The following is an 18,389-nucleotide window of genomic DNA, read 5'->3' on the forward strand; positions in this document are numbered from 1 at the left end:
GAAGAACTAGTGTTCAGCGATTTTACCGTTCGGTCGTTGGTGAGGCAAAAGTAAAATTACGAAACAATTTCAAGAATATTACCAAGCATTAATAACAGTGACACCTTTGGGATGTTATTTCTGTTAAGCACCTTTAATCGTCTTAGAAATTCATACAATCTTTACTCACTATTTCGAATCTGCTGTAATGCAAATTTAGACTGAATATTAAATTTTTCTAAAATATTTGCTACTTGCAATTATTTTCAGCTAACTAAGATGTTACTGAAAATGTGAACAGTATATGATCATTTCTTTCACACAAGTTCTGATGTTCCTTCACAGCAAAATTATTTATTAATTCTAATAAATGAGTTTTTTCAAATTTAGGTAGTTTAAGAAGTAGGAATGAGAGAAGCAAAATGGTTGCTTTGCCGTTTCAAAGAGGGAAATAAATGCATGCTGAGAATCGGAGCAAAAACAGTTCTATTTTTTCTCTAATCGGTAGTGTCCACCTCCGAAAAAAAAATATTGAAATATGTGCAGTCTTCAAAAGAACAATCTGAGCTTCGGTTAAGTCAATCTCAACTAGCTGCCGTTTTTGAACTGCGTAAAATCTCTGCATTCTAAAAATTAAGGCATTCTTCTGATGGTCTAGTTGCATTGAAAAAAAGTCAAAGTCCTCTACGGTAAATATAAATCTGAAAACGTGTCAGTAAACTGCTGAAAATTTTTACATAAATTCAAAATACAAAGTACCTTTCTAATGGAAATATTTCTTTCTATTAAGTAAAGACGTTTCTACCAAACTTTAAATTGCCCTTAATTTCCCTACCCCCAAAAAAAACATTCGTCAAATGCCAACTCAAATTTACCTTGAAAATACGTTAAGTGTAGCGCCGTAATATAATACAATTACCGTATTTAATCTGGTTATTAAAAAAAAAAAGAAAGAACTGTAACCTTGATTCATTATTTTTCTTTATTTTTCGTAAATATAAACGAAAAGAAAAACTTTAAGTATTCAGAGTTTTGTTAGTATCTAGAAATAGCAGTCGAAATTTATTGCTTAGATAAGAGAGAAAGAGCTACCCACAACTCTTTCTTTAACGCTAGTAAAGTTGTTACGAAAGCGGAAATCAATTCCTCGTGTAATATACTAGTATGTGCCTGCAAGCTCATCCTTACCAATTAAAGAATTCTTTAAGAAACTTGAAATATGCAGCAAATATTTAAGCAGCATATTTATTAAACTTCAACTTTCTACAGCGTACCAAATATATTCCTCTTGTGGCAGGAAAAAGACGGCAGCGGTTAGAAATAGTGGCAGTTCATAAGAAGGAAAATCGTTGCACAAAGATAGTTGTTGGAAGTTCTGGAATACTTGACGATGATGAATGACTGCTCTGAAGCGGACAATAACGAAAGTCAATATCCAGCCCTGGATGCGAGGAAAGAGCCTGATGCATGTTCTTCTTGCTTCTGCTTTCTGTGAACGTAATAGCAGAATAAAATCGTAACAACTAAAGCGGCAAAGATGGCCACAACCGCGAAGCTTACTCCAGCAATAGCGGCAGGAGAAAGTTCATCTGAAATGAAGATGTGAATTATATCAGTGATAACTAAATTACATTTTTAATAACAAATTCTTTTCACAAAATAAAAGAATATTAAAAAAGGCAGTGAAAAATGTTAAATAATACTGAACAATGAAAATTAAGAACTATATTATATTAAGACTTTTATAAATGTCAAAATGAAGATACTTTTTCTATAGTAGTAAAATACTGAACTTGTCAAAACAATATAATTTTAAAACGTTATGAATTGCATTTTAATGTATTCTGATCACACAGTTTAAGAGTTTATGTATGACAAATTTTTAATTTACTTTAGAAAAAAAAAGCAGAAATGTAGTAATGAAAGACACTGCTTTTTAAAAGTACTACGAAAGCAGATATTAATAAAATATTATGATTTTTTTATTCCTCGTCACTTTAGGACAATAGAACATTAAATCACGTTCAGAACGTTAAATCACTAAAATGTGGACAAAAATAAAAAAATGTCCAATATTACTTTACAAGGGGAAAAGAAGCGTAACAGATTTTTTATAAGTTTTCAGTTATATTGCTCTTGCTTGCGAGAAAAGTTCTGAATGTCAGTACTGTAGAGGTGATCGTAAACAATGTATGCCAGAATTACTCGCGAAAAGTATCTTAACGTTTAACATTTCATCCGTACTTTCTATGATTTCAGAATTAATCCCGCACCTTCGTTTAATTTCGTTTACCTAATAACCGATTATTTTGAACACCCATATCGCAGAAAATACTAAATAATCAATTCTCTCACTAATTCCTTTTAATGTCGAATACTTTTGTTTAAAGCTAACCATTTTATTTGAGAAAATATTTCTCCCATACCGGGGTTAATTTAGCCTAAGAGAATTCAGAATCAGAAGACAAGATAAATGGATTTAAATTGATAAAAATTTACTGAGTAAATGAACTGAATGTTAGATTTAATTACCAAACAGTGAATAAGGAAATTTAGAAAAAACTTTTTTTTTTCATTAAGAAACAGGCATATTATGAACATTTCAAATTTCGTAAGTTTCACCTTTAATTTAATTAGTAGCCTTTTATTATCATTTGTTTAAAACTGTATTTAATGTAACTGGCGTATTTCCTGAATGAAAATTTAATTCTATTTTTTAGATACGAAGTTCATTTTTGCTGTTACTCTAAGGTTTTAAATACGTATTTTAAATTATTTCAGTCTTTTCAAAATTGTTTAATCTCATTAAATGGCTTTGTAACATCTTGCGCGATATACATTTCGATCTGCTTTCTGTACTACAGATATATTTTTCGGGTCATTTTTATGCACATAATTACGATTTGAAAAACTAACTGTTGCGTATTTTATTATATTAATTAATTTCAGAAGATTCCTTTTATGAAATAAACGGTTATTTTGCTTTTTCTTTTACTTTGAAAAAAGATTCAAGTTCTTTTGTATTGAGCTAGCCCAACTAATAAATGTTACACATTGTAATAGCTTATTGGACTTTATAAGATTCGTTTTCTTCAATTGATTTTCAAGTGATTGAAGTCTTATAAAAGTAAAATTTAAAATCAATTCATTTAGAGAATTTTTAATTAACTGGAATTCTGTAATAGCTTCTTGTTCGTCTCTTAAAACATTACTGACAAAACAAACTCAAAAGACAAAATTCAAATACGCTAACGTTCAAGAAATGTTTTTTGCAAACAGAATAGTGGTTCGTATCCAGTGAATCATACACCACAAGTCATATAAGCAAAACATATACACGGAATACGGATTAATGTACTACAATAACCGCTTCATTTTAGCATGTGTACAGAATGATGGAATATTCATGCTTAATCGCACCTAGTGAACTTCAGGGGGATGCGACACGTGATGGTTTACATAAATGTATCATTAATTGTGGAAAATTTTGCAGTACGATCATTTGCGCTGTATATTTACATTTGTTAATCATCCTTTAAGTCCTTTAAGTCCCTTATTAAGGTACTGTAACGCAATACTGAGAACGTGATTTATAAAGCTTTGTTAAGCGACGTAACCTTGAATAAATATTAGACTATTATGTAATGCTTGTAAAATGTATATTGTACAACACTAAAATTGCATCTTTAAGAAGAATTATAGAAATTCCAAATTCACAAGACGAATAGATATGATAAATGCATGCATATAATAAAGAATTGGAAACAAAGTATTCAAACACCTCAACTATTTAGTACGTACACTTACAGGTCTGGTTTGCTTCAGTATTGGTATAAATCATATAAGGATTTAGGCAGTGAAGTCACTAACTACGAATATTTTGTCACGCTTGAAACTCTGCTTCATAAAGCATTAAGAACGGCAGCTGTTGTTCCTTTCGTACTAAGTGACCTGTATTGACCGATGATGTGCTCGACAGCAGACAAACTTGGAGATATAGCAGGCCACAATAGTGTTCAGGCAAGCTATTCACAGTAGCACAAGTATATGCGATCTAAAATTGTCGTTTTTAGAAACAGCTCCTGGTCACCTAATACGAATGCACCATTAGATCCGCAATTAAATCAGAAAAGCGCTGAGCTGCCACCATATCTGGAAGGAAGACTAGGGATATCCGCCTACTTTACACTATACTAAGTAAGGAAAATAGGACGTTCTCCTCGTGGAAGCTTGTTGATGGCATTGGCTGAGTGATCTCCAGATCAATCTTTGGGCAACACTGCTCCCAAGATAAGCGCGATCCTCATCTCTAAAGTATATTTTCCTTCCCTCTGTTTCCACCTGGATATACAATATGATGACCTTGAGTAGCAATGGCTTCGATAAATGGCACAGCTGTTATTGATCTTCTGGTTCTTAGCACAATATCGTGCAAGCAAGCGTCTTTTGATGGTTTGTGTAAACACTACTGGATCTCTTGAGCTTAATATAGGAAAGCCAAGTTTAAGCAAGTCAGAAAGCATCACTGCGAGCTATTCTTGTAATTCATTCAAGTAGGAGTTCTTCTCTGGCTATCGCTTTCTGTCATTTGAGTTCATCGTTATTCTCAGAATGCTATCACTGGGATGCACAAAGTGGAACAGCGCTGATACGTTCGATTTAAACGCATAGCGGACTGTGAAATGATAAGTCAATTTCTGTGGGTTCAAAAATTTTTCAGTTGGATTAACAAATAAGACAGGTGGCACACGGACGAACTTTAGGCGTCTCGCTATCAAACCACAAAATTTAATTGGCCTTTCTTTGTTATAAGGGGCTCCAACCATATTTGGAGATTTTAAACTTGCACCAAAATCTCAGCTATAATTTCGACAAATTCGTCAAAAGCGAATGTAAAAATAAATAACGCAATGTATAATAATAACTATAATACTCACATGTCAATTCTTAAGAATGTTTTTAAGAATCCTTAGTATTATTTTATCGTATACAATTGTTCCAGTCAACTGCAGCACTTTCACACATATTAAACTATTTATTACACTATTTCAAAGACGTCAACCCCTCTCCCCCAAAATCCAAAAATAGATAAATCTGATAGCTGTGACGAACAATATTCTGGAGCCTCTGAACCAGTTTCTAACACGGAGGCCTTTCTCCTTTTTGCAATGTTTAACGTTGCACCTCCAAATGGTTTCGTCGTTGATGTGAAATTTCATGTTGTGGCGAATTTCACATACCCATTTGTCAGGTAAAAGACCTCTTTTTTGAAAACATTATATGGCATCCACCTCATTACTTGGTAAATTAAAGATTGTTCATGTCATAGTTACGAAAAAGCAACGAATATATTTTTAAATAAACAAATGCGAATCTGAAAACCTCATAAAAAATTAACGGTATAAGAACATGCGGCGAAAGCCAAAACGGCACACGGTGCTAATATACGATTACGTGGCGAGATATAAGAACACACAGGCGGAGCTAATATACGATCAGTGGCGAAGTATAAGAATATGCAGTCAGACCTCCCTCGGTTGGTTGGCTATTAAATCTCGGGACCGCAATAACAAAGAAGTACCATTTAATCTAATCCCTAAACTTTAGATATTAGGTTATTCTTTTTCTTCTTCTAAAGTCTCCTGCGGCCATAAAAATGCATTAATATCAAACAATTATATCATTTATGCACCTCGCATTGTCTCTGGTGGAACTAGGTGCTAAAAAATGAAATTATTTTCATCTCTCAGCCACATCTACAATTCCTTAATTTTCATAATTTTTATGGTTTTCCTTTCTGGTGCTGTAATGGTGGTGGTTCCTCTTCAGCAGTATTTAGGATATGAGCAGTATGTATAACATTATAATATTCTTACTTTTTTTATCTGCGCTTTTTCTGTGTACGTATCTAACCTATATTTAAAGTTAGAAATAACGTAATAAATATTCACTCATAATTTAACTCAAAAAAGAAAGAAACGATTGAAGTTCTAACAGTTCTTTGAACGAACTTCCTTTCGTTTCATTAATTTTCCAGCAAGCTAGCACTGGCTAGAAATATAGTATTAATCGGAAGAATGTACTGCCATTTCTCCAGCATCGTTTACTGAGGAGGTACTTTCCAAAACGACTTGTTTAACAGCTCTACTTCTAACTTTATATTTGATGAGAATGCATGATTCTTCCGAATACATTCAAAAAAATATTCTCGAAGTCTATGTGAGATTTTTACAAACTAAAAATTTAAAAGCATTCGCCAGCAAAAATTCCAGAACTAAATTCTATCAAAAAATAGTACGGTGTACCTGGGAAAAGTAATATACATAAGAAGTAGCAATTTCGTGACATATATAATGATAATATATAATATATTATTATATAAGAAGTAGCAATTTCGTGACATATATAATGACATGTACGTATAATATACATAAGAACTGGCTACTCTGCTGTGGGAGCAGAATGGAATTCTTTATCACAGAGCTATTATTTCTTAGTTGAATTTCGCTGCTATTACATTCTTAATCCATTAGAAGTTATATTCTATGCTCATATGACACACGTAACAATGTGAATTTTGTGTGTGTGTGTGTCGCTATGCAAAATAAGAAAGCCCTTAAATTGCTCATTATACTTAGTTTTCATAGCTCTTTATCTGACAAATTACTGAAGCTCTAATTTTATGCATTAAGCCTATTGATTCTAAAATCGCAGGAATACCTTTATTTCAGATTTTTACTCAGTATCTTTTTAGTATTCTGAGTCAGTTTTCTCTTGCTGCGAATAAAACACATACTTTAAAGATTTAATTGATTACAACACAGTGAAAATTTCAAGATATAAAAACCGATATCAGGAAGAAAATCACATAATCACTTTAATCATTATAAATGTATCTAAAATACATTCTTCAATTTTTAATAAAAGGTTAATGAAGCAATGACAACTTATATCAATTCATTAATTATATATAATAAAAACAGGAGAAAGCTCAACATTTGATTACTCCAATTAAAATAGAATTTGCACTAGGAATATTTTATTCCGTTTTTATTCATTACATTAAAACGTGTAATGAATAAATGTTCTAAATTATTTTCTAATTCAGTTATCATTTGATGAATTATTCTAATAATATTAATGACAAAACTAATTTCTGGCATAATAAGTCTTGTTCTGATACTAAGTTTCTTCTAGTGCAAAGAAGCTAACAGGTTACGTTAGTATATAACCTACAGGGAAATTCATCCCCTACATAGGAACACCTGATACTGGTGGCGTAATCATTAGCAGTTATCACGAAAGAAGCAGAAAATTAACTTAGAGTACTGCTCTTCTAGTAGCATAAATGGTTCAAAGGAAACTTACAACGGTTATGAATCCATCAGTGTAGTAATATATATATGCAATGAAATTGTTTTGTTGAAATTTTACAAGAACGACATAGTTATTCTACTAGCTTAAATGTATATGCACGGTCATCATGTTTATTTCTCCTTGATTACGTCCACGTAATTATTATTGCTATTTTGGTTTAATTCATCTAGGTAGTGTGAGAAGGAATCACTTCCTTTCTTATTTTAATAAACAATCTTTAAAATAAATTGTTATACAAATCAAGCTAATAAATGCTATTTAAATGCTGAAGTTCTCGATCGGGTCTATCTCTCCAAAAGCTCTATCACTTAGAAAGTTGAATCTAATACGTAAATATTTTTACAATGCACCCATTCATTAACATATAACTCAAATAAACAAAATCAATTTATTATACGACCGAGTACACTTTCCTAGAAAATGTACCTTAATTATGCTTACTCATAGTTTTTAATTACTTGTTTGTGAAAGCATATAAGAAAATATAATTTATTTATTACGTTATATTAATTGTTGTCAAATTAATAACACATATACTTATCATATTTCTAAACTGTTTTTCAAATTATACTCCAAAGAAAGACGGAAAATATATTGTTATGTGTTTTGATAACATACCTGATCTCTCTCCTTGTGTTTTTGATGCAAAATCATACGGAGCATTAAACTGGCCCAAGACATAGACTATATCTGAAATAAAAAGACGCATTTTTTTTCAGAATATTGAAATGTTCCACTTCTCTTATAAAATACCTTTCATATTCAAAATAGTATTTAAAAACACTCTTTTACTTAATAAAGAGAGAGAATTAGCAGCTTTCTAGAAAAATAATAAGTTGACAGTGCAGCTTACTATACAGTTTAATTTATGATTAGTGTACGTTTAAATTCAATAACTTAACTTGAAAGGTCTTAAAATTTCAATATGTCAAACATACAATTATTTAGTGCAGAGACCAAACCTAAACCGTAAAAAATAGTGGACGTGATTCAAGATGATATCTTTGAATGCAAAGTTTGCCCAAAAAAATGCTCAATATGCGGAGATTATGCAAAATTATGAAAGTGTGTGCCATTTAGAAACGGAAAATGTTCTAATTTTAGAGATCAGTGATGTTGTTTACCATCGATCCCTGAATTTAGCTGTTTTCTTACGGTTGCACTGACTTTTCGTTGACTGCTAGGTTTTCAGCGAGTTTGTGTATAAATGTGATAAAAAAAAAGGAGTTCTAATTCTAAATCAAAAGTCTAAATAACTTACTTATTTTAAGTACTGCTCCAGCAGTAGCTTAAATGAGAAGTTTTCAAAGAAGTCGATATAAATCGGGATGTTTGCTGAATTTGAGTATTTTTCGAAGTGCTATAGCATCATTGTATTCGAATCCAATACGTTAACTTTTTTCAGAACTTCATTAAATTATCATCTTATCATCTTCCTCGGCAAAAGTTATGAAGAAACCTAAAGGACTAAGCTTAAGTAGTTAAAATTAAAGCTAAAGACCCAATTCAGCGGATTTTAGAGCATGCTCGAAACTTTGCGTGTACTTGTTTTTCATATGCTCTCCCGCATATCGTTGAATGTGCATGCATGTTCAGTGCCACATACGGACATCCGCAACTGGATAATCCACACTCGGATAATCGAGAGTACATTGAATATGAAGCAAGTAAAAGGTATAAATTTGGTTGGGAGTCGATAAATAACCTTCATTTGATATTAGAACCCAAATTTTAAATTTTTGAGGGTTTCTAAAGCTATTTTATGTCTTAAAAGCCAGTTGTTAAATCGTAAATGTAAAAATTCATACATGCTTAACTATTTTGTTCACAAATTATCATGTTAAAATATCTTTCTGGCTGTAGTTTCTTGACCCTAATTCATATTATATGCATATACATGTTGTGATAACATATGTTATGTCTCAAAGTAGGATAATAAACATATGTTATGTCTCAAGGTCTCTCAAGAAAAGGTACATTAGCTGTATATGATCAGTTTCTAACTACTATTATTGAAACGTTCAGTACATCTACTGACATTTGTGCTCAAAAATAGAACACGTGTTATTCTTGTGAAGCAAAAGTGCGTAGTTGGTAACTAATTTTAGAGAGTGATTTAGAATTGTTTTTACTTCAATAAGAACTCCCCGTTAATTTATTTAAAAGAAGTACACTTCATGTAAATACTTTTTATCACAGATTTATTTTTAAATTTAATCCTCGTATCTATTTCAGAATATTTCACCAAGCAACTTTTTTTTCATTATTAGGCAGCGGTAAAGATATAACGAACCTCGAAAGTCCATTCAATCAAGTTTTCTCTCTCGCTTGCTTTCTGATGGTAGAAAACAATGAGACAACATTACTGCTAGCAGTAACGGGAGCGTAATGGGAAGTAGTCATTATTGATAGCAACTTCGTCCACTAGAGTGAAACTCATTGGGTCCATTATATGCGGTTCAACAAAACAGTAACAATTTAAACAGGTAACAAGTTTTATGAAATAAAACTTCAATGACATAAAATTACCTCATGCTTTTTGATTGCTGCATAATAAGCCTTTATTATGTTGTGTATGTTTGGATAATTGTAAGAGTATATATTGTTATTTTAATGATAATATTATGTTTACTCATGCTTATTGTGTATATATATATAAATTTCTACAGTACACTAAACTAAGCCATGCTGATTATAAAATTCTTTGTGTTTGACACAATTTGTGGAACAATTTAAGTGATCCAAATTAGTACTGTGCATATAAGCGGTTTGGAGCACTCTACGATTTCAAGTTCGATTTCTGGAGGGGATCGTGTGATTGTAGTGTATTTTGCAAAATGATTGACCCTCAACATGTTGATGCGGAAGTTTGCTTGAGGTACTAGTGGCAGTATAGGTGGGGTTTAAAGAAGATCCAGTTCCGTCCTACAATGTACTTTTGATTAAAATTAATTAGGGAAACAGCCCTCGTGTGCTTTTGCTTAATTAAATAAAATCGTGTGAAGTGATCTAAAAGTTTCTTTCACACTAGTGATTGTCTCTCGGCTTTATCTCACACACTGTGCCTTCATTCATTTATGATATACCATGTTCTTTTTTCCTTTTGTTATTTGATTTATTTGAATTTCACGATGTTTTGTTTATTTTATTACTCTTTTAATTAACTCTTTAACAATTAGTACATGCCTGCATTAATAAAGAATTTTTATGCTGGGTTTCAAAAAATGAGCAGCAGATTTAATTCACTTGCAAAGTTGTTATTTCTTGATATACTCAAATGCATCGTACATCATCTGATATAGAAGAAAGAAAGCTTATGTTCTTCCTTTCATTTATGAGTATGTTATTTGAAATATACCTTAACGCAGGATCGGTTGAAATCCGATTGCATTTTGCGCTCTTTATCTAGACCTTGCTTTCTGCAGGTTTCTCAAAGATGCAGTACATGAAATGGAAGACAAACATGCCAATGTAAAATTTAAAATTAGGCAAAGAAAGCACACTTAGTTTGACGAAGATTTTAAATAAGAATTGTCAGCTTTGGAAGCGACTTATTACAGCTATGTATTCCGTATACGTTATGAAGCTAAAAATGTACGTTGCATAAATATGTCTATCATTTTGACACATATCGATGTACGCGAAATGCACAAATAATGGCATACAAAACTTTCCTTTTTTTATTATGAGATGTATAAAATACATGTTCTTATTGTAAGGAAAAGAAACTGTTTTGCAAACAAGCAAAGTATGTTCTTTCTTTTCTGAAATAAATAAACTATGTAATCATATGGACACCGCCTGAGTACCAATAGCGTTACTTTGCAAAAATTTCTTTTTTCCATAAATAATACCACAATTAAGAAGAGCCATATGTAAATTGATTTAGCGGCAAAATACATTCTTTCGGATTGTAACAATCTTAAAAATTTATGCATGAACATTCTGACCCTTCATTTTCATCCCTAGCTCTCTCTCTCTCTCTGGCTTACTGAGATAGAATTCTGCCCCTCCCCATTGCTTTCCTATTTAAAGTTTGCTGGCTTTTATTTATTAATATGATTTGTATCAAACTGGAAGAGAAACACGCCGACGTAAGAATTTAAATAAGGCAACAAAGCAGCATTACTGTGGCATACATTTTGAATAAAATTCTATCGATTTCGATGGCGATCAGATACGAGCCTCTCTTCATGAGCAAAGCAAAGCAATTTCTGCCAAAAGGACAGAAATTTTTTGTGGACAGGAAATTATGCATCAAAATAGGATTTCATACAGGGTGACTCAAAAAACCTGGCAAAAGCATAAATCAGTCAGAAATAAGCAGCTTTTGTAATTGAATGCGTGCGCGGAAATAGCGCATCGCACATTAGGTAAAAGCTGTCTTCTGGCGTAAATCTTCATTCCCCGCGTGGTTTTTCGAGCGATATGCATAGATACATGAATGCAAAATCCCCACGAGGATGTAGAACAGAGTCCTAAGTACACTTTTGAGCAAATGCTTTGTTTCTATCCACGCTCTATCTTTGAAATCATTATCGGTGAGCTTCGCATTCGTCTACCTATACATTCACTCAAAGTCCGCATGAGGAATGACGATTTATGCCAGGAGACTACATTTACCTGTAGTATCTATCAGTAGCATTCTGTACCATCTTAATGTGCCCTTTCCGTAAATGCATTATATTACATTATTTCGGTCCTGTCTTTACGTTTTTGAGAGAGATATATTTAATCCTCCTGTTTGCAAACCCGCCAGTGACCGAGTGGTGCTGAAGTCTCCAAACACTGGTTGTTCGATATGAGTTCAATTACAGGTGACAAGTGACGGAGGACGGGGACGCCTGGTGCTTAACATAGGTAAACAGGCGTGTGTCCCACACCCAACGGGCTGCTGCATGCGCGTTTTCGTGGTTTTCCCATGTGTAATGTGTATACGAGACAGTTTCTCTTAAAAAATCCTAAAAGGCATCTCTTTCTTTAGACAGACAGCCCTAACGTGCTTTCCTTAATCAAATAAACTAAACTAAATCTATGTTTGTAGTTTTACATTTAAGCTGCGTATTAGTGTGATATTTAAGAAAATTTAAAACCTCATAAAACGCTACACTGATTAATTAGTTAATATAACAGTCAAGCGCGCAGCTAGAGCTTTCCGAACTTATAAAACTGTATAAACATGTACACTCAATGCTCAGAAAATAAGCGACAAACGCTAAAAGAAAAGGTGCGAAGGTAAAAAGGAGAATCAAAACATACAATTCACTTATAGAGGTTGTATCGAATAATGCAAATAGGTAACCAAAATTAGCATAAAACACAATCCTGCAGTCACACCACAACGCCTAAAAAAGGAGCATGCCGGACCTATTCGTCATTCGCAAGCAGCGTTAGTTCCGTATGATCCGAGATAGCCAAAGCGGAAAGTATGAGCTGAAGACACTTTGCCGAATGAAATGCGTTGGAGGGCTCTAAGGATGTTGCAAGCTGGTGCAAGACAATCCGCTGTTGGGAGAGAGCTGAATAAGTATCGTAGTGTGGCTGTGGAATCGTTACCAAAAACACCAAAAGCCCCTGTAGAAGACGTGAGTCTGTACGCCGGAGGATTACCACAGCAGCTGGCGATCGCTTCCTATGCAAGACGCTGTATATCACTAACACCAGGACAGTTGGTATCGCATGTCTCTGCTGCTGCAGGAGGACCATATCCAGCCGAACTACGTCCTGTCGACTGCATGAAATTGAACTGTACGCCCGACAACCTGTGGCTTGTATTCTTTGTTCCCATCGCATGTCACAACGAGGTTGAATTGGACCGTGAGCATCGCAGCTAGACACCAGAGCAGTGAGACCATGTACTCTTTACTGAAAAGTATCCGTTTAACAACCAGAACAATTCCCGAAGGTCAATGATACGGCGAGGGCCAGAGACACGTTATCGGGCGCCAAGCATCGTCGAGAGAGACCATTACACAGGAGGAGCTTACTTGTATGAGCTGAGATTGCAATAAACGGCCGCAGAGACCACTATACGTGATGCTGGTGGTTCCATCACAGCCGTCCGATATCGTAGCAAAATTCTATACCTTCTTGTGCATTCTTTTATCGCTGCAATGGGTACCCTCGCAATATCTATGAACAGTAAGGTCCGCCCACATACAGCTCGAGTGGTGCGGAGTTATCTGGAGAGTGAAACCATTCCACATTTTCCTCGGCCTGCTAGATCACCGGGCCTGAATCCTATAGAGCATATGTCCGACATGGTGGGACGAAGGACAGCAGGTCGCAGTGTACCGCCAGGCTCCCTCCACGAGCTCCGACATGCTTTACTACAAGAATAGACGCTATTGCTACAAGCGATCAATGACGCTATTGCCAGCTTGCCTCACCGTTATCAAGCATGCATTTCAGCTAGAGGGTATCATACTCGTTGTTAGCCTGATGCTTCCATTTCATATTCTTCCGACCCATTTGGTCTTTCGCGATGTAATGGTCGTAATATATGTGTTTTTGCAGATCTTTGCCTTATTGTTTGCTGTGTGTCCTAGTAATACCACATCAACCTCTTATATCAATTTCCCGCATATCCATTAAATAGTTTTTGTTGCATTCCGTGTTTTGCCTTTGTTGCTTATTTATTGAGAAGAAGTGTATATATGACTTTAAACCCATTAAACGATATAACTTTTTAAAATAAATGTTATCTTCTAAAACATTCCTTAAAAATCACTTATGGAGGAGATTTCTGGATGTTCTCTGTCTATCGGCAAACAAATCTTGAAATTTTCGTTCACGTTATTTATGACCTCGTAAATATTACCTAGAGTTAAACATCTTAGTGCAATTAAACCAGAGCCTGTGTGAGTTTTTAACTCATTTATTTCCGCCGCAAAAAAGAATCATTCTGAAATATAATAATGAAAAGAAGAGCAACACATAATACTTTTATAATCAAAATTCTTTAATAACGTTGTAAAGACATTAGGCATTTTTGGAAGCAGGTAAGATAAAAAATTAGCAACGCTTTAGCCGGCAATCGAACCGCAGACCTCTGGAATACGCACCCAGCGTACAGACCACCACACCACGAAGGCACGCCAAGAAGTTGGGAAAAATACCTTATATACTCCCCCTTTTAAAGGGCGATTGGGGTTTTAGAGGACCCAATCGCCAAATCCCGAGTGAGGAGAATCATCATCCACCACTCTTTTAGTTAGAGCGACACTGTAGAGACATTAGGTATTTTTTGGAAGCAAGCGAGATGAAAAATGAGCAACACCTTCGTCGGGAATCGTATCGCGGACCTCTGGAATACGCGCTCAGCGTGCAGATCACCACACCACGAAGGCATGCCAAGAAAGCGGGTGAAATACCTTATATACTCCCCCTTTTAAAGGAAGACTGGGGATTTTAGGGGACTCAATCGCCAAATCCTGGCTGAGGAGAATCATCATCCAACAGCATTTCAGTTCGGGAGCCACTGTAGAGACATTAGGTATTTTTGGAAGCAGGCAAGATGAAAAATTAGCAACGCCTTCGCCGGGAACCAAACCGTGGAATATGCACCCTGCGTGCGGGCCACCACACCACGAAGGCACGCCAAGAAGGTGGGAGAAATACCTTATAACGTAATTAACAGTATACAATGAAATTACACCAAACACTTACAATATTAACCTGTGAATAGTAACACATGCAATTACTTTTTATACTGTATCTTTACGGACTACTGTCGCAAGTTTACATTCTATACAAAGTTAAAATTATTTTTGACGCAGGTACATTTATGGTTCAAGTTACGGAAAAACGAAATTCGGAATGATATCTAAAGAAGCTGAATTTTTGTAAGTTTCAAGGATAACAGTACTTTAAAAAATAGGAAAATTTTGAATAAAATATCATAAGACCTTGACCACTCGATTGCTTCCAGTAATCAATCATTTGATGCAGTATTAGTGTCATGCATGACTGATTGCTTGGCATTCAAGACCTTCATATTTCAAACATCCGTTCCGGAGCAATTGTTTCGCCTTAAACAAATTTATTTTATTTTACTTTATTTTTTACATTTACGAGAAACTTGAAATTTTATTCAGTTGATACCATGAAGTGCTTACGAAGTGATGGATGCTTTTTAAATTTAATGGTGTCATACATGCATATTGAGCGATTTTCTAGCGTTATAAATGCTCCAGATTTGTTCTAAGTATATATACATTATAGCGACAGTTAATTGCTTATTAATCCTAAACGAGATGAGAGGTCCTATTTTGTGCATGAAATTGTATGCATACAGATCATGTTACGCTGCTGAGAAAAGTTTTAGAAAAGCTGCTTGAGAAGGTTTCAAATGATAATATGTTACAAGAGTTCCTCTCATTTAATTACACTGAAACATCTCAACTTCAGAGTATCCTATATGCTAAGGATCACATTACCTTCATTAATTAGTAAAATCTTTGAAGTTTCATGTTTCCGACTTTATTGAACCTCAACTTCACAAGTTCATAAATTCGGCACACAGCATAATTTTACTTAACCCCACTTCAGTTACCCACATCGACCAGTGGCCGAGTGGCTATAGCCGAGAGGTACTGGCAGTTTGGCTTGGTTTCCGTTCACCGTGGTTGGAAGATGTATGCTATATAAACCGCTAAAAGTATTTCATGTGTTTTTTGTTGTGCCTTATCTCACTTGTCTGAGAGTACGACTAGAATAAGCCTAAGAAATTCATCGTGGAAAGGAGTGCATGATCGCGCCCGATTTTTTTTTTTTTTTTTTTTGGGGGGGGGGGGGGTGAGTTTTTTTTTTTTTTTTTTTTTTTTTTACTTTAACTGTAAAAAAAAAATTAGCGAGCAATCATTATTGAATTAAAACAGAACACTGAAAAAAACGCAATCCCCTCACCTGCACCATAATCCGAAATTGACGGAGGGGTAGAAAAAATAAAAGACAACACATTTACAAGGATTTTCGGATATGTCAAACATTATATAACCTCAATAAATAATAAAAATAATCTTAAAATTTTTTTCATAATCAAACGGTCTACCTCCAGGTATCTTTCTTCTTCAGGAGATTTCATATTACAACTTCCAGTTACGAAATTATTCATGCCTGGGAATTATTTAGACTCTCATTGTGAAAAATGTTTTAGCACAATTTCCTTTCATAATGCAAAAATTTGTATATTGCTTTAGGCATTACTGCGTAACTGATACACCAGCATTTTTAACAATTCTGGTCTTTCAGAAAATACTTTTTCGTATTTTAAATAGTTATAAGGCTTTATAACTTTATATAGTTATAAGGCGAAATATAGTTTTAAATGGTTTAAATATTTTATAAGAAGTCTTAAATAGTTGTTAGTAGTTAGAAATTCCTATGTACAGCTCACTGACTTAAGCTAAACAAGTAACTCCCCCCCACCTCATCGTTTTGTAACACTAGGTGTCTGTTAAATTTCTCACATCTTCATGACACATAGATGTTTATTTTAAATATATACACACATTTATTCTCCGCTAAGAAAACTCAATTCAAACCTTTTTCTTAATTATGATACATTCAAAACATTCATTTCCATTTACAAACAAGTTAACGGAGATGCGTTTATTAGAGTTCGAGATTTAATGAAAATTTACAAAGAAAAACTACTTTTCCTACAATAATCTATGGCAACATTAGTATGAGATAAAAGAATAAAGAAGCAAAGAAGCAGATATTGTAGTTAAGAATAAAGAGCTAAAAAAATGGGAAATGCCCAAGCAAGCTTACCATAAATCAAGAACGTAAGCACAAAGAAAATAAATGCAACCATCTTGAATGCGACGTTTCCCTTGACACTTTTTTTGAGCATGACATGAAACCTTTTGCAGGCAATGAATTCACTGCAGATACGTCATCTAGAAAACACTTTTATTACCCTCTAAAAGATTGTTGCTAAGACACAGTAGTAGTTCGGACTGTTATTGCATACCCACCGGATATCAATTCAGAAAATTTTATAGAGATTTTAACTTTGCAAAGCACAATCTTAAAAAAATAATTTTATTTCAATGCTTTTTTTTGCATTTAATAGTTCTATTCTGTTTCAAGCAGTATTATGAATAACTTTAAACCTCTTTTGTACGTAAATGTAGTAATATTTATTTTGTTTTACTTCATCAGGTATTTCTCCCACCTTCTTGGCGTGCCTTTGTGGTGTGGTGGTCTGCACACTGGGCCGATATTCCCGAGATCTACGGTTTGATTCCCGGCGAAGGCTTTGTTAATTTTTCACCTTTCCTGCCTCCAAAATACCTAATGTCTCTACAGGGGCGCCCGAACTAAAAGGGTTGTAGATGATGACTCTCCACACCCAGGATTTGGCGATTGGGTCCCCTAAAAACCCCAGTCGCCCTTTAAAAGGGGGAGTATATAAGGTATTTCTCCCACCTTCTTGGCGTGCCTTCGTGGTGTGGTGGTCTGCACACTGGGCCGGTATTCCAGAGATCCGCGGTTCGATTCCCGGCGAAGGTTTGTTAATTTTTCATCTTTCCTGCTTCCAAAATACCCAATGTCTCTACAACTTAAAGAAATTCATTCAAAACATAGCATGAAATATGGTAAACGAAGCATGTAAATTTTAGCATATAAGGACATAGCGTATATGAAAACATCGCATATACGTTTTCCTTTATCTTTCTTCCACATTCGTAGATTCCATTTCATTATTGGTGACAGCAGAATTCATCAAATTCTGTCAGTTTCATGCTCCAGCGCCTAATTTTACAGTTTAAAGTATTCTCATTTTCAGTACTCAAGTATAAAATCCTATGGAGTTCTTGAAATAGCATCAACCTTGTACAGTCCTCTTGCTTATTTCGGAGCAGGGAATAAGAAAAATGAAAAACGCCTTCGCCGTAACTGAGACTGGGAAAGACGGGACACGGTCGCCAAATCCAGTTGGTGATAAATTATCGTCCACCGCATTTTAGTTCGGGCGCCACGTGTAGAGGGATTCAAAAATCTTTTGAAGCCAGGAAACATGA

General features: G+C 34.4%; 1 protein-coding gene across 1 annotated transcript; it reads right to left on the bottom strand.

The window, feature by feature from the left end:
* Window positions 1-1,208: 1,208 nt before the first annotated feature.
* LOC118184936 (uncharacterized) lies at window positions 1,209-17,257 on the bottom strand. Its single transcript, XM_035354685.2, has 3 exons — window positions 17,134-17,257; window positions 7,975-8,046; window positions 1,209-1,568 (listed from the first exon to the last, which is right to left on the bottom strand). The coding sequence occupies exons 1-3, from the start codon at window positions 17,213-17,215 to the stop codon at window positions 1,408-1,410; spliced, it is 315 nt and encodes a 104-aa protein (XP_035210576.1). The 5' UTR covers window positions 17,216-17,257; the 3' UTR covers window positions 1,209-1,407.
* Window positions 17,258-18,389: the final 1,132 nt, after the last annotated feature.

The sequence above is a fragment of the Stegodyphus dumicola genome, chromosome X2, assembly GCF_044657685.1.
Source record: "Stegodyphus dumicola isolate Sdum_Otavi_A_Nest chromosome X2, ASM4465768v1".
Classification (NCBI taxonomy): Eukaryota; Metazoa; Arthropoda; class Arachnida; order Araneae; family Eresidae; genus Stegodyphus; species Stegodyphus dumicola.

Bases quoted from the DNA above. Each gene is read 5' to 3' on its own strand.
- LOC118184936 (XM_035354685.2), bottom strand. From the start codon at position 17,215: ATGCTCAAAAAAAGTGTCAAGGGAAACGTCGCATTCAAGATGGTTGCA. The intron at 8,047-17,133 runs GTAAGCTTGCTT...TTTTTATTTCAG, and splicing joins GCTTACGTTCTTGATTTATG to ATATAGTCTATGTCTTGGGC. The intron at 1,569-7,974 runs GTATGTTATCAA...TCTTCATTTCAG, and splicing joins AACACAAGGAGAGAGATCAG to ATGAACTTTCTCCTGCCGCT.